This window comes from Hippoglossus hippoglossus, chromosome 22 (assembly GCF_009819705.1).
Source record: "Hippoglossus hippoglossus isolate fHipHip1 chromosome 22, fHipHip1.pri, whole genome shotgun sequence".
Classification (NCBI taxonomy): Eukaryota; Metazoa; Chordata; class Actinopteri; order Pleuronectiformes; family Pleuronectidae; genus Hippoglossus; species Hippoglossus hippoglossus.
In genome coordinates this window covers 3,061,240-3,076,049 of record NC_047172.1, presented here as the reverse complement: position 1 = coordinate 3,076,049, position 14,810 = coordinate 3,061,240, and the positions used below count along the sequence as shown (strand labels likewise).

At 44.4% G+C, this 14,810-nt stretch overlaps 1 protein-coding gene across 2 annotated transcripts in view; it reads right to left on the bottom strand.

Moving 5' to 3' along the window:
* The window catches only part of atrn (attractin), a 109,506-nt gene that overhangs the window by 84,302 nt on the left and 10,394 nt on the right, over positions 1-14,810 (bottom strand). For both annotated transcript variants that reach the window (XM_034576842.1, XM_034576841.1), the window contains exons 2-9: positions 12,823-12,906; positions 10,697-10,810; positions 10,367-10,495; positions 6,712-6,908; positions 3,556-3,724; positions 2,293-2,383; positions 1,198-1,447; positions 138-321 (exon numbers count right to left, since the gene is read on the bottom strand). In XM_034576842.1, the coding sequence (XP_034432733.1) occupies positions 138-321; positions 1,198-1,447; positions 2,293-2,383; positions 3,556-3,724; positions 6,712-6,908; positions 10,367-10,495; positions 10,697-10,810; positions 12,823-12,906 (1,218 nt within the window). The remainder of the gene's footprint in view (positions 1-137; positions 322-1,197; positions 1,448-2,292; positions 2,384-3,555; positions 3,725-6,711; positions 6,909-10,366; positions 10,496-10,696; positions 10,811-12,822; positions 12,907-14,810) is intronic.

The window sequence follows — 14,810 nt, the reverse complement described above, 5'->3', positions numbered from 1 at the left end:
CTTGAGAATTAGCTGCTACTACAAAGTGCTGTCTATTTGTGTTCCACTGCCACAGAGCTATCGATCAGCTTTGGGCAGTTCTAATAAAACTTTTAGCCCTGAAGAGGAACAAATTCATTTCAAACAGAAGAGCTCACCACTTCCTCTTGTCCACGTCGAACTTGTACAGGTCTCCAGCCAAGCCGTACTTGGTGGCGCTGAAGGCCTTGTAGCCGCCGTGGATGTAGATGCCTCTGGTGCCCGGGTCGAAAACGCTGCTGTGGCCGTAGCCGCCCTGAACCAGCGCGCCGTCCGTAAACACCATGCTCCACGTGTTCTTGGCTGCAGGGTTACACAAGAGGAGCTTTCACTGAGCAGCAGAGAAATCACTCCAAGGTCTCAGAGTGCGTTTTGTGGGGGATTGAGATTTTGGCGCCAGCAGGGATGTAATGTTTGTGAACTCAGTTTACGCAGCGTTTTACAACTGAAAGAGAGATAAGCTGATACAAATATTTGTAGTAATGCTCATAAAACCCATTACAAGTACAAGAGTAATATCAGAAAGTCATCAGATTGTATTGGTGACTGCGCAGGTGAAGATTATCAAATTACTTGTGAGCCAACAGGAGATATACGTCTTCCCATTGACTCAGACGACGAGGCCTCTTAATGAAGTCTGGTTTCCTGCCAACGTGTTTGGTGGATTGGATTGAAAACCGAAATCTCGTTAGCTTCATGTTTTCAGTTTTGCTTTGCTGTTGTTGTAAACTGATATATAAAAAGGCACTCGGACACAGAGTCAGACTTATTAGCACAAGCAAGGGAGAAGCTGAAGGCTGAGAGCAAGGACACACGTGGTCAAACACAAAAACTGCACACTTGGACATAGCCGGAGATTGTGCGGGTCAGACGCACAACAACAGGAATGTGTGTAACATTCAGGCGAGGGGGGGAACCTGGGTGGAGCAGCAGGAGGCAGGACATCACGTATAAATAGAATATTGCTGTTTTTCCAAGTTGACGTTTGAGCGTCTTCTACGTGTGCGTCTCCTTTTTCATCCTGAAGTGTTTGTTGTTGGACATTTTTTCTGCTTTATCCTCACGTGGACTTACTCTGGCGTTTTCCAGACTTTTTACTAGGGGGGGGTGGCGGGAACAGCCCCCTGAAAGAAGCTCGAGACAACCCTGTCTGAAACCCCGACATCACGTCCAGCTTACCGATGTTGTACTCCTGGACCCGGCTGATGTAACCATACAGAGGACAGTGTCCGAACAGAACCAGCATGATGGGGTCGCCCCCCTCCTGGGAGGAAGGCACAATGTGGGCGGAGTGTCCCACCACAGCATACTGCTCCTTGGCCCGGGGGGTCAGGAGGACCCAGGTCTGGTTCTGGATGTAGAAAACCCAGAGCTGGCTGGACACGTTCCCCGAGGAGTCGATCTTTCCTCCGTACATGAAGATCTTTCCCTGAAACAAAGACCAACAGTGGAGCAGAATTAGATCCTAAAAACTAAATCAATAATCAATGGATCTTGATGTATTCCAGCTCAGTTATGGATTTTATTATTTGGTAAATTTGGTATATTTAAGAAATTGTAAAATAATATTGGAACGTGATGTATTTCTCAGTTTCACATGTAATATCAGCTCAATGACAAAACGGGTTTATGTTTCTCATTGTTCATTTCAAGGTGACGGAGCAGCGTCAGCTTTGTACGAACCGGCGAGGCTACGTCCTCCTGAGAGACCGAACCGCGACAGCATCCGCGGCTGCGAGACTTTCATCGGCGCCATCCGTTTTGTATCAACACTGATTTCATTTCAGATTTGTCTGGTGAGCCCACATTAACTTTCAAGACACAGTCACACACGCTGTGATGCAATTTGTTCATTACAAATGCCGCAGCCCAAACGCTGTTCTCCCAAACCACAGAGCAGACAGACTGCGTCTTCCTGTGAATCCTCCCCTCTCCCTCGCTGCAATTTATTATTCCATCAGCGGCTGCTAACAGTCTTTTTGGCTGAGGAGAAACTGCTTCACCACTTCACTGCAGTATATCAAAAAACCCAGAGATTTAGATTAGTTCCAGACAACAAACAGACACCGCTGAAAGCACAAATAGCAGGAAGGGGACTTTGCAACGTTTTCTGCCAGCGCCTCGATTTAATTTAGTTGTCATCTGTTATGTTCTCGTCCTCTTTGAAGTCGTATTCACGGTGCAGCCGACACAAACAACACATGCATGTGAAATACACACTGATCATCATTTTGTGTTGCATCTGTTAGCGTGGATGTGAGTTCCTCCACAAACCTCGTGCAGCGCCAGCGAGTGGCCGTATCGAGGCGTGACCGTGTTGACCGAGGGTTCGAGGCTCAGCCACCTCTTGCTGCTGAGGTTGTACCTGCACAAACAGAGGGAACAGAAACGTGTGGTGAGCGTTACAGCGTCTCAAACGGTTTTATAGGAATGTGTCCTCGTCTCATCTGTGCTCATTTTTACACATCAAAGTAAAAGAAAACGATTTCCTTCACGACTTGACGAGTGAGTTTCTGTATCTCTAAATATATAAATATGTATCTGGGACATAGTCTGTGATAACGTATGAAGCCAGACAAAAATAGAGTCCGTGGGGAACACCTGGCTCCAAATGGTTTGTCTTTGTTACACAGATCTGGATTAAAATTCCTCACTTTTAAACTCCATGAAATGAAGAGGAACAAGGTCCGATCACTGGGAAACTGCTTGAATCATTGAATGCAGCATTGAATAAGATCCGAATGGGTCAATAAAGCAGCAGAAGGGAAACTTTCAAGTCGGAAACACATTTGAAATTATTGTCACGCTCAAACATAAACTAAAATACCGCAGACTGTGCTTGATAAAACCACAGAAGCGTCCGAATAAACTTGTCTCAATCAAGGTTACAAAGTTTCAATGACCTCTAACGACTGAATCCTCCTAAAACAACCAACCGATGACCTCACAGGAAAATGCCTAGACAGGAAATGCTTTGATTGTTATCATGACATCATCATCATGAGCTCGGATCGTGTGTCTTTCATTTACGTCGGACGTACGGTGTAAAAAGTGATATTTATGATATTGTCCAAATATGTCAGAACAACAAATATAAGATCTTTTACAGTCTCATATAAAAGACCCTGGACAGAAATAAAACGAGACCTTAGCCAGCCAGCAGACCGTGAAACCAAAACGTGAGTCAAGGGAATCAGTGTGATCTTTACTGGGTGGAGTTCAGGGCGAGGAGCAGCAGCCTATCCTGTAATTTCATGGTTTTAATCATGTCTTTTCACGTCTGTGCAGAGCTCTGTCCCGTCACCTCTTCATTTACAACCATCAGGAAGTCCTGTGGCTTCTTCCTGACGGCCAAGTAATACTCCAGCACTTGGTTTACCAGGCAGGCAAGTTAAAAATAATTAAATTCCTGCAACAGAGACGCTGTGTTTCAAAAGCACCTCCTCTACCGTCTCATACGAACGGCAGGACTCATGACAAGCGAGAAGAGCAGAAGCCAAAACGCCTAAAATCCTCCTGTAGATGCTCAGCACTTACGCTTTGACCACGTGATAGTCAGAGGCGTTGAAGACGTAACCTCCGATGACCCACATGATGCCCTGGTCCACCACAGCCTTGTGGGCGGCCTTAGCCAGCCCCGCCTCGGTGTACTCCTCCCGGGTCCAGAAGGAGGAATTTGCAGGAGCTGAGACGGAGCAGTCTGGAGCTGAGGAGAAAACAGAAACCACAGAAGGAATCAAGGCTTGAATGGAGACTAAACAATTCTGCATTTGTGATAAACAGGATAAACGAACCCCAATAGACATTTTAGGGGATCATTCCACCGGATTTCTAGCTTGTGAAAAAGTTGCTGTATTAGTGGATTAAACTCTCACAGGCTTCATTAGTTCACATTAATGTCCTGCAGTCAGGGAAGAGTGAACAGGAAACTGTGACCATCTGCTCTCGCTGAAATGAACGAGTTATGATCCGAAATGTGTTAAGTTTATTAAATTATGAAAGCAAGGCATTGATAGAAAGGCAGAAAAGTTTAAGGAGCATTTTCAGGCTTCGGATAAGTGAGGCTGATGATGCTTGTTTCTTCAGGTCGATAGTTTTAGTTTGTGTTTACAAGCTGTCCTCACACTGTCCACTGCTGCTGCTCCTCTGTTCAGCCTCTGTCTCAAACACTTGGTTTTTCTTATGGCTTTTTAACTTTAACGTTCACAAACAACCTTTAAAAACCCACACTGGAGGAAAGAAACACTGAACAAGCATCAGGTTTTTAAAAGGTCAGACTAATTTGAGTGGAATATTTCATTAGAGACAAATGTTTTGGCCAAAGCCGCCTTCCCCTCTTACTGGACGAGAACAATAACACCAGCATAAACCGGAATCGCTCCTGAATGAAGGGAAAGGATTCTTCTAAGTTTTTTGGGCAATAACAACTGGAACGCCAGAAATAGAAAGCTCGCCCTCGGCCTGTCGATCGTTTGAATCTCACACGCTGTGGTGAGGTTTCAGGGCAGTCGTTTGATCCGGTTCATCTCATGTCGGCACCATCCTCACCTGATGAAAGGCAGATAAAAAAAACCTGCCTGGAATAAAACATTCACCAGCTAATTAGTGCCATGGCTGCACCATGCAGCAGAGACAGGATGTAAACCACTGGGAGGGGGAGTTCCTTATTGATCTCTTTAAAACAATGCAGAGGTGACCACGTGACAGGAAGTGTTGTGATTCACTGGAACAATCAAGGTCACATTAACCACCCTGCTCTTTGTATTGGTCAGCGGCAGTGAAAGTCCCCCAGAGGCGAATATCCCTCAATCCGACTCCAGCATCACTGAGCAAACTCAATTACCTCTGCACCGAGGTGGCATTTCCATAAAACAGAAGCTGGACTCATCCTCCTTTCAAGAAGCAGTTTGTAGAAGCTACACATCTGTGAAAGAGACCGAATGCACGGCTGGATTTACTGAGCAGACATCTGTCTCCGCTCGTGCACTAGTTGGTTAGAAAATGAGTTCATTTGGAAGAGAGCAGCGCCGAGTGCACTAAGTGTCCTATTCTCCGGCTAAAACACCATGACAGGGTAATAAAGGCTTAAAAAAAATTGCCAGTCTGTTTCCCCGACTCCCTCAGCTTTGGTAATTAGATCATGAGCACACTGAGCTGCTGATATAACTGCAGTTAAATTAAGCTGTTGTCTCGGCTTGTGCGCGGCAGCGCAGTGGAGCCATTTAAGAACTAATAGAGTGCTTAGGCTCATATGGATGGATTTAAAAAAAAAAAAAAAAAAAGTACAGTAATGGCAGGTCATCGTCATATAAAATACAAAAAAAAAAAACTATATTCATGACTCAAAATGATGAGAAAACTGATCAGAGTTTATCAAAGTGCAACAGGTCAGAGCAGATGGAGGCTGTGGGGGCAGCAGGAGCTCAGTAAGGGGGGGGGGGGGGGGGTGGGGGGGGGGGGGGACTGGGTTGAATCAACTGATAAACAGGCAACATCGGGTTGAATGGAGTCAGTATCATTCTGTACCAAACCTCAAACTTCTTCTATAGAGCAGCTTAGTGCTGAACTGCGATTTTCACCACATTTATTCCAGGTCTTGGTTTAAAGGAGGAAAAGGTTTGAATGCAGGTCCGACCCAGTTCCTTCCTTCTGTGTGGAGTTCGCATGTTGTCATATTTCACTTGCACTCAAATAACCCGCTGGTGCTTAGATTTGCTCTGCTTGTGCTCAAACTGTGCGTTTGCAGGGAGATATCTTGTTGTTTGTACAGATTTCAGACGGACTCGTTGACTATCCTAGCACAGAAGGAAACAAATAAAACAATAATATATATATTTCACATGTGCACAGAAGAAGCTAAATTAATGAGGGTTGGTCCAGGAATATTTTTTTTCACTTTCAAGTGAAGCAAAATAAGACGTTTTATGAGAAATCGCTCGGTGCTGATCAGCAGTGGAGGGTCAACAGGCAGAGACCTCATCCTCAACATATTGTTTCTCCCTCTAAATCATGTGTTTTTAATAATTACATGAGCAGTCATCCTCAGAGGGTCCTACTCAGGGCACTTAACCAGATTATCTGACTACTTCAGTTATAAATTAGCCTGATAATTAGGCTGAATTGGCGTTTTCTGCTCACTCCATTCATTCTATATGATTTGCTGAAGAAGTCTAAGATGTGGGCGACAAATCGGTGGTCCGGAACCAAGCTAATTATACAGTCCCTCAGTATTTCACTGTTCCCAGCTCTAATCACTTCACACTGTCTGACTGAGATCCAGCAGCTCTGCATCAGACAGAAACACAAACAGAGGCAGAGTTGTTACCTCTAATCTTCGGGTTTGGTTATTACTGAAAGCGCCATAACTGCAGCACAAAATCAATTAGAAACAGGAAGGGAGACGCACTGTGTTTCCACAGATATCCCGTATTAGTCATTTTTTGGCTGGTGGAAGTGAATCTTGGCAGTTTAAATTGATGGCAGCGGAGCCACTGTTCATTCTTGTGCACAGAACGCAGGCCCAGTAGAGAGCTTATCTTAATAGCTGAGGAGTATTTGGCGTGCGTGGGCCTGCCGAGGCCAACCCGATGACATCGTGGTTACTCAAACCAGCGCATCGCATGAGACAATGAGGTCACATCCACTGGCAAAGCGAAGCAGCGCCTCAGCAGCGCCTCAGCAGCGCCGGCCCACCTTGCCATCCCGTCTTGCAGACGCAGGAATCGTCCTGGCAGCGACCTCGCTCGGGGTAGCCGCAGTCAGCCAGGCAGTACGGGACGTCGCAGGCTTCTCCCTTCCAGTTGGCGTCACACTCGCAGAGCACCGAGGTACTGGAGTTCCCCACACGACACTCGCCGTGGCCCGAGCAGTTGTTGGGACAGGAATTCACCCTGAGAGGGGGGGGGGTGGAGAAGAGAGAGAGAAGTCTGTGAATAAAATATCAGGATAACCTTTAAACTGGGGAGTTAGATGTGCTTTAGTGGAGGGAGTGGCTCAGCTGTCCGCAGGCTTGAAGCTGGAATATGCAACATTCACCAGCTCCAGACAGCTGAACGTGCTGCTGCTGCTGGCGTCGTCCTCCCTGATCAGTTGGTCAAGCACCTGCCTCAACACTTGTCGAGTCTTCTCAGAGGGCCGCCTGCGCTCAGACAGCATCGAACTACCGGCTGAAGTTACTGGCAGATATCAAGTCACCGCAGGCACCGCAGAGCAGATGGCAAAACACGCCCCAATCTGCAGTAAAACAGCGACACAGCGTCTCTCTGGTTTGAAAGTACGAGGTTGTTTTCGTACCTTTATCTCCTCTGTTAGGAGTCAGGGAACACATATCTCAAATTCCATTAGTTAATTATTGCTGGTGACCAGTTTTCTTCTTTCTCTCACTTGGCACAAACCAGCAGCCGATGAGTGAACAGAGTAAAACAAACCTCACGGCTGAGGCTGGTTTCAGAAAACAGACATCACCAAAGTCTGAGTCTGGACCGTGAACTCTGAGATGATGAATCCTGAGCAGAGAAACTGATCTGCATTAGTTCAGTCACTTCTGAGTATGTTCACCCTGCGTTAGGCCGAATGGAAATAAAAAGCCTTTATCAACAGAGCAGAGATCCTTCGACTCACCATGGCAACGGGTAAATAAAGAGCTTCTATCTAAACTCCAGTGAAGCTGTAGAGATAACGTTTGACCCCAAAAAAAAAAAAAAAAACTGCGGCAATGAGGAAGAGTGGAAAAGTTAATTTTTACTTATGGAGGTCAAACAGATAAGACTTTTATAAGTTTATAGATCTATGATTGTGGCCTCAGAGTCCGACCCAGTAACAACCCACTGATTCTGCTGACTTGTATGTGATAAAGCATTGAGGTTAAACTCAAGTGTAAATCCTTGAATGTTAAAAATCTTGCAACCATTTGATGATTGTACTTTCAAAATGTAGTAAATTGTATTAAAGGAAGTTGGTTTATAAGCAGCCTGTGTTAAAAACTACATTTAATCCAGTTTTTAAATATTAAAGTCTCTTCTGCTGCAGTCATGCTTATATTTGCCAATATGCAAATTTATATTTTACAGAATAAACCATGAAAAAGCATTTACATCTTTGCATACATTTTATATAAAAAAAATTATATGTATTTTTCTATGTGGTTATATTTGTTTCTTCTTTTTATTTATAGGTATTCATAACAAAGTTCATGGTTAAACCTCGATTACATGTCTCTGTAATAAGGGCTTTTATATTTAAAATCACCATCTGAAATTTTAAAACAGTATGCTAAAAAAAATATTTCATACTACAACAAAAATCCATATTGCTCAGACTCTGATTTGAATGTCTCTGTCCCATTATTGAGTCCTGACTGGTTCGGTGAGTAAAGACTGAAGCGTCGTGTCAGACAGTTTCTTCAGACTCAGCAGGAGAAGTCGAGGAGTCACTCCTGTGGGTTTGTTTAAGAAAACCTGCCAGCCAGCATGTTAAGCTCACAGAGTTACCATGGTAACTAACTCAGAATTAAAGTCATCTCAGTTTCTTATCCTAATGTATGCACATGAGATATTAACAAAACCAGGACCCCCACTCATAACCTACGATGGAGAGAAAACCAAGAAAAAGGAAGCAAACGCAATTTCCTTATGTAAATGTGAAAAAAGAAACTGTAAACATTGGACGAGACCAGAAACCGCCGGAATAATGACGAGTAAACAACAGTAAAACTCTAATTAAACACACCGTCCTCCATCAAAGCAAGAGACCGAAGTGAAGAAGGTAAAGTTTGTCTCTCGGTCCTGAAGACAGACGTGTTTGCAGGGAGACAGACGACACACCGGGGCCCTCGCCGTTCTTTCATGTTCCTTCAGCAGTCTGATGGTTTGATGTTTCGCCTCCTTTGCCACCTCTTCCAGACACCAAAGACCGAGGGGCCCGGGGGCACTTTGCTTTCATCCGACTCGCTGCTTCTCTGCCCAACTTCAATCCCATCGCTATGGTGACGCTACCAATGAGCGAGGGGCGAGGGGGCGGGAGGGAACGCAGGGGTCCATTGTGTTCCTTTTGCAGATGTTTGGAAGAGACAGGCTCCACTTTGGCTTTTAGAATATTGTTCCTTTTAATCCCAGTTGAACCGACTGGAACAGCATCTTTCTATGTTTAGTTTGAGGAGCGTGAGCGTGCATTCACAGCTATATACAGTCTACTGTCAATTAATCACAATGACACTTTCAGATCTAAAAGAAAAAATGACCTTACCTTGATTATAGATCTATATAAACTAATCTAAGTTTCAATCTGAACCGATAATCCTTAAAAAAAGTAAAGATATTCAGAGGAAATTGAACTGATAGAAATTCAAACATGGCATTTAAAGCAGTAGTGGTCGTAAAGATTTACATTCTCGACTCAGCTGGTGTAACGACCCAATGTAAAAAACACATGTGGACAACCGTCCTCTTGCTAAAGTGCCGTCAAACCGGTCGTGTCCGTGTGCAGAGTGAATCATGCAGAAAGTAATAGGTTTGTGTGAGTCACTGTGTTCTGAGGGAGGGAAGTGGGCCTTTCAACGCCGTGAGAAACCCTTTGCACTGAGCGTTTCCTTCTCAGGAGTTAGCATCAACACACGTGTCACTCGGTGGAGACGTTGATCCAGGGGCTGCCTCCATCGTGGATGCATGTTGAGGACTCTCAGAGATGCCAACTCAACCGTTTGGCAGCAGCACGCACTCAGCTGCAGAGGCTCAGGAGCAACGTGATATGAGGAAACTCCCTTCTTAAAAAAAAAATCACTAAAAACAAATGACCAGTTCTAATAAAAATGTTTTCATCTGTTTTGAAGGAACAGCCTGTTGACGAAATTAACTTCAACTTGCTCAAAGGCCTCGTGTAAAGCCTGTTTTCCCACTGGTCGTAAAAACACACCAAACATTCAGCTTTTGCAATGAGAATAGAATCAATCAAGATATGACACACACAGAACTTCAAGAACAACTACATCTTAGTAACCACGTGCAAGAATTATTCTCTTCTTCAAATTGTGCAAGATGCAACAGTGAAGACTCCGAAAACGACGCACTGGGGAAAAAACAGAAAGGCCCACTCCTCTACTGGCAAAGGGAAAAGGATTTGACCTATTCTTAGCAAGTTCATCTGTAATTAAAAACACAAATGTGATCATTTTGGTTTAAAAAGGAGGTATCACATTCAAGGGGTTAACTTTTAAAAATGGAATGAATGGAATATACACTTGGGGCAGGGTCGGTAGTTTGATCCCCAGTTCCCTGCATGCCAAAGTGTCCTTGGGCAAGAGGGTGAATGTGACTTGTAGTGTAAGTCATGGTCACGTGTGTGTTCGTCTCACCTGTAGGAGATGTTGAAGCCGGTGAGGTTGTAGGCAGCGTCACTGAAGAAGTGCAGCAGGGCGAAGCCGGACTGAGACACCACCTCTGGAACCGTCTCGTTCCCGTAACGCTCAGGGACGATAAGACCACTGCAGTAACAACACGAGAGTCAAAATGAAGGCTGCTATTGGAAGGGATTATTATTTTTAATGGTGTAATTAAATGGTTCAGCAGTGGTTTGTAAAATAATCCCTGCAACCCTGTAAAAAAAAAAGCAGACGCAGATTTCCCCTCAAGAAATCGAACGCACGTCGAGCTTCACTCTTCAGACAACTCCACAGGAAGTGTACCTGAAGGCAGCGAGCAGCGGGGCGTAGATGGAGTCTCCGTCGTACACGTACAGGTGGTCCCAGCTGCACTCTGTGGCAAAGTGGTTGAACCTTAGTCTCAGTACGGTGTTGGGCCTGGAACACACACACACAGACACACACACCATGAGAATGCCATTGTTGACATGAGATGACTGAGAACATTATAACTTAATAACGTATTTATCCACTAGGGCGTTGTAAAGGTTTGTTGTGAATGAACGTTATCTGCTCTATATTTGCATGAAATCACAGAATGAACCGCTGAAGAATATACATTTAATATAATTATATACTTAATTGGTAATATAAACTATCATGTGTTTGTGTAAAATCCACCTAAAATAAAGATAAGATAAATCTGACAGTGAAGTTTTACATCACACAGGAAGTTAAACTTGCTGCTGAGCTAAATGAATGAACTAACCGTCCATGGCAGAGTGTTATTACAGTAAAGAGCATCGCATATCAAGGCAGGAGAAACAAGCTTGTGTAATCAGTTTTTGATTTAAGACATTCATGAGATTCTTCCAAAATGCCGCGGCTCTAAATTTGGTTAACATCGCAAAATGAAACCAGTGAAAAGAGGAGGGGAAGGAGGACAAAGGCCCATTCAGCGTTTTAACGACGAGAGCACAAGATGTACAGGAGGTTTTATGAATAGTCACATTTTCCTCCTCGAAATTTAATTTGTCGGAGTGAAACGGTGAGTCACTCCTCGCCCCCCCCCCCGCGCAGACAAATAAACCGAAGAATGGCAGCAGCCCCAAGGTTTGATCACAAAGAAGACTTGTGATCGGTGAATTAAGAGTGAGGAGTCAAACATCCCATTCCAATTCAAGAACCACCATCATCAGGGGCCCTTTGAAACACACTGCATGTCAGGCACGGGGCCAGATGTCTCAAATCACTGCCGGTCTGCAGCCGTAGTCCCTTCAGGTCATTCTACACACTCATCTGCAGAGGAAGCTTCAAGTGAATGCATGTCGGAGGCTTATGAAACCACTTTCAAAGTATTCTGGTCACTTTGACGCACGTGTCGAGACGTTAACCTCCTGTCAAGAGCAGCCTGAGGGCTGAAGACGGCGTATGAAAGAGCCATTAGAACGCAATGAAACCGCCGGGCGAGGAGAGTCCATCCAGGAGGAGGAGGGGGGGTCAGGAGTTCAGAAACCCTGAAGCGGTTACACTTGCGTCGAGGTGAGCGAACAGCAACTGTGACCTCCTGCGGTGAATCCCTCTGAATAAGCATTGGCTCAAAGCCCAAAATGTAAATGTAATCAAAGAGCTCATAGGTTGGAGGAGCCAGAGAAATGAAGAACTGTTGCTCTGAATCGATACTCCGTGCTGCGGTTATGCTGACTTGAACAATACAGGAGGAGGATCGAATTTCTTCACGGTTACTTTGCCGTTAACGTCCATCCATCACCGTCTGGATACTGTACACCCCGTATGAAAGATGGACCCGAGTGAAGGACGACAGCGGGGACTCTGTCTAATAATCATTATCTGCACCAGCGGGAAAAAAAAGAATCATTATTGAGTTATAGTTTTTATATCTCACAGCTGAGCAAAGGGTTTGAGGAAGTCTTCCTTTGTAGAAGCTAATTCAATGTTTCGCGTTCATGTGGTGATTCTTCAGGCTACTTATGAGTCCATATGTGGGGGGGGGGGGGGTTCCTGGTGGCAAAGATGTTTGAACGCCTCAAAAAATTATATTACTTTTGGATCACAACTAATAATGAGCTCAACACGAATTTCATTTGGGTCCAATACAAATGTGCCTATAAGAGCCTTTCACAGACATATTGGTATCAGCAATTAAATTTGAAAACAACTCTGAAAACAACGTGTTTATTTTCCTGAATCCAAGTTCTACGAATTTAAATTGTATTTGTGTTTTTATCTGGCCGATACACAAGTCTTTAATCCCTAATATTCTACTGTAATCCGGAAAAAAAAGTATTATAAACACTAATTTAAGAAGCTTTTTAAGAGACTCAGTCAGTATCAGACAAATTGTCAAGTTCGTAAAAAACGAACGGCATAATTGCTGTAAAGTGTTGATCTGGTGTTTGACTGACATGTTGGATCAGTGCTGCACTTACTGTCCCTCGATGAGCCACGTGCACTTGGTCTTGTACTTGTAGTTGCCTGGTCCGTCACTCAGATAACCAGACGGCCCCGTCAGCCTGGAGGAGAGGAAGAGATTCAAGGTTACTCAGGAAAATGTTATTAATATATAAACAAGCTGAAATCAGGGGGAAATGTGCAAGAATCACAATAAAAAGCAAGAGACTGTACGAAACTTCATTTGGACCAATAATTAGATTTATGACCAATGTGCAATTCGCTGAAAGCATTTTTTTTTTACACTTTAATAAACGGATAAAATCCAATTAGTTATGAAATTGTTTGTGCATAGACCAAAAAAAAAGAGAATGACAAATTTAAAATGACTTTTTACAGATTTAACAAAACATTTATTTAATTAAATAATAATAATACCAAGCAGATATTTATATTCTTTATCACGTGACCCCTGTATTTAAGGATGTTGAACTGTGTACTTTTGTAACACGTTACTTTAACTGTTCTGTGTAAACAACAGGAAGTATGACAGAAACAGGTCCAGTCTCAAATATTCACTATTACTACTGTTAACAATAGACCTTAACTCAGTAGTAAAAAAATAATAGTTAGCAGCAGCTCTCATCATTCTTTTTGATAGTTTCTTTATGTTTTATGCTTTCTGTGTATTAAAATACACTAAACTGATTAATGTGCCTTCCCTATATATTTAATTTAACTGTTTAAAGTCTGTTCTAATGCTGATACCAGCTTCATGTCATCATCTAAAGCGTTGATATACAAACTGCACCATTCAGGTTGCAGCCCTGATCCCACACGGTGTTATTACACAGGAGCCAATCAGCAGAGCGGAGCGAGCGGGTAAACACAAACCCAGGACGGCTCCGGGGCCGAGAATGATTAAACCTCGCAGCAAATTATTATCCGAGGCCGACGCGACGGGTCGGCCACAAAACGCTGCTGAAGTAAAGTGCAGAGCCCGGCCTGTTATTGCCTGATCAATTCCAGCCTGATGACACAGCAGCGCAGAGGAGCTGCGTTACACAGGGGACACTTAGATGCAGTCAGAGATTGTATCATTACTGATGTGGGTCTCAGGGTGCAATGACTCTGCTCACACACACACACACCCAGTCACAGCCTTGTTCCAAAACACACCAGCGTCTACAGAGAAAGCCGCAGAGAACACCCTCCTCCCATGTTCAGCTGCGAGAGGCAGTTAAAGATCTCAGTCTGCTGGTGAAAACAACCACACGTCACAGATAAGAGCTCGAGTTCTCCACATTTAACCGAACTGATAATCTGTCTCAAACTCAAATCATTATCGCAAACAGGAAGTTGACCTTTCACACTTTCCGCCAACGACACGCGATGATAAACACAAACTCGTAAAAACACAGCAATGCCACTTCCACTGAATTGCTTTGTATCTTGGCAACAGCTGCGCCGCAACATGTTGTTGTAGAAAACTTTGCACAGCTCCCGCAGCTGCTGAAGTGCAGGCCGGTGGTCTGAGCTGTGTGGGCAGGGCGGCTCAAGGTCCAAGACCCTGGCTGCTGTTAACTTAACGACAACTTTACAGCACGGACACATGACTCTATAAAGCAAAAAATGCTCTGGTGTCATCTCTGAAACTTGTGCACCAGCGCAGATGACTCGCAGACAGTGTCAGACCGAACCGCTTCTCCACAATGACAAACAGTGCAGCCTCACACAGCTCTTTCACGGGACTCAGCGGTGAGCTAACAAGTGCACGGACGCTGTAATTACAGGTCTCTCAGTGCTAATGCCACCGGGTGCCTGCTGGGACTCTGGGCTGAGGAGACAAACAAGGCTCTCTCAGAGGGCAACAGGCCCTGGACTCCCCTGAACCCACCTCACTACCAGCCACGCAACGTAAACTGCTGCTGGTCCTGAGCACGGTGTTCTACTTCAACTACCGCTGTGACAAAAACAATCCTTCTGGAACACAGGACATCATTAAAATGTAAATCATTACTGTCGT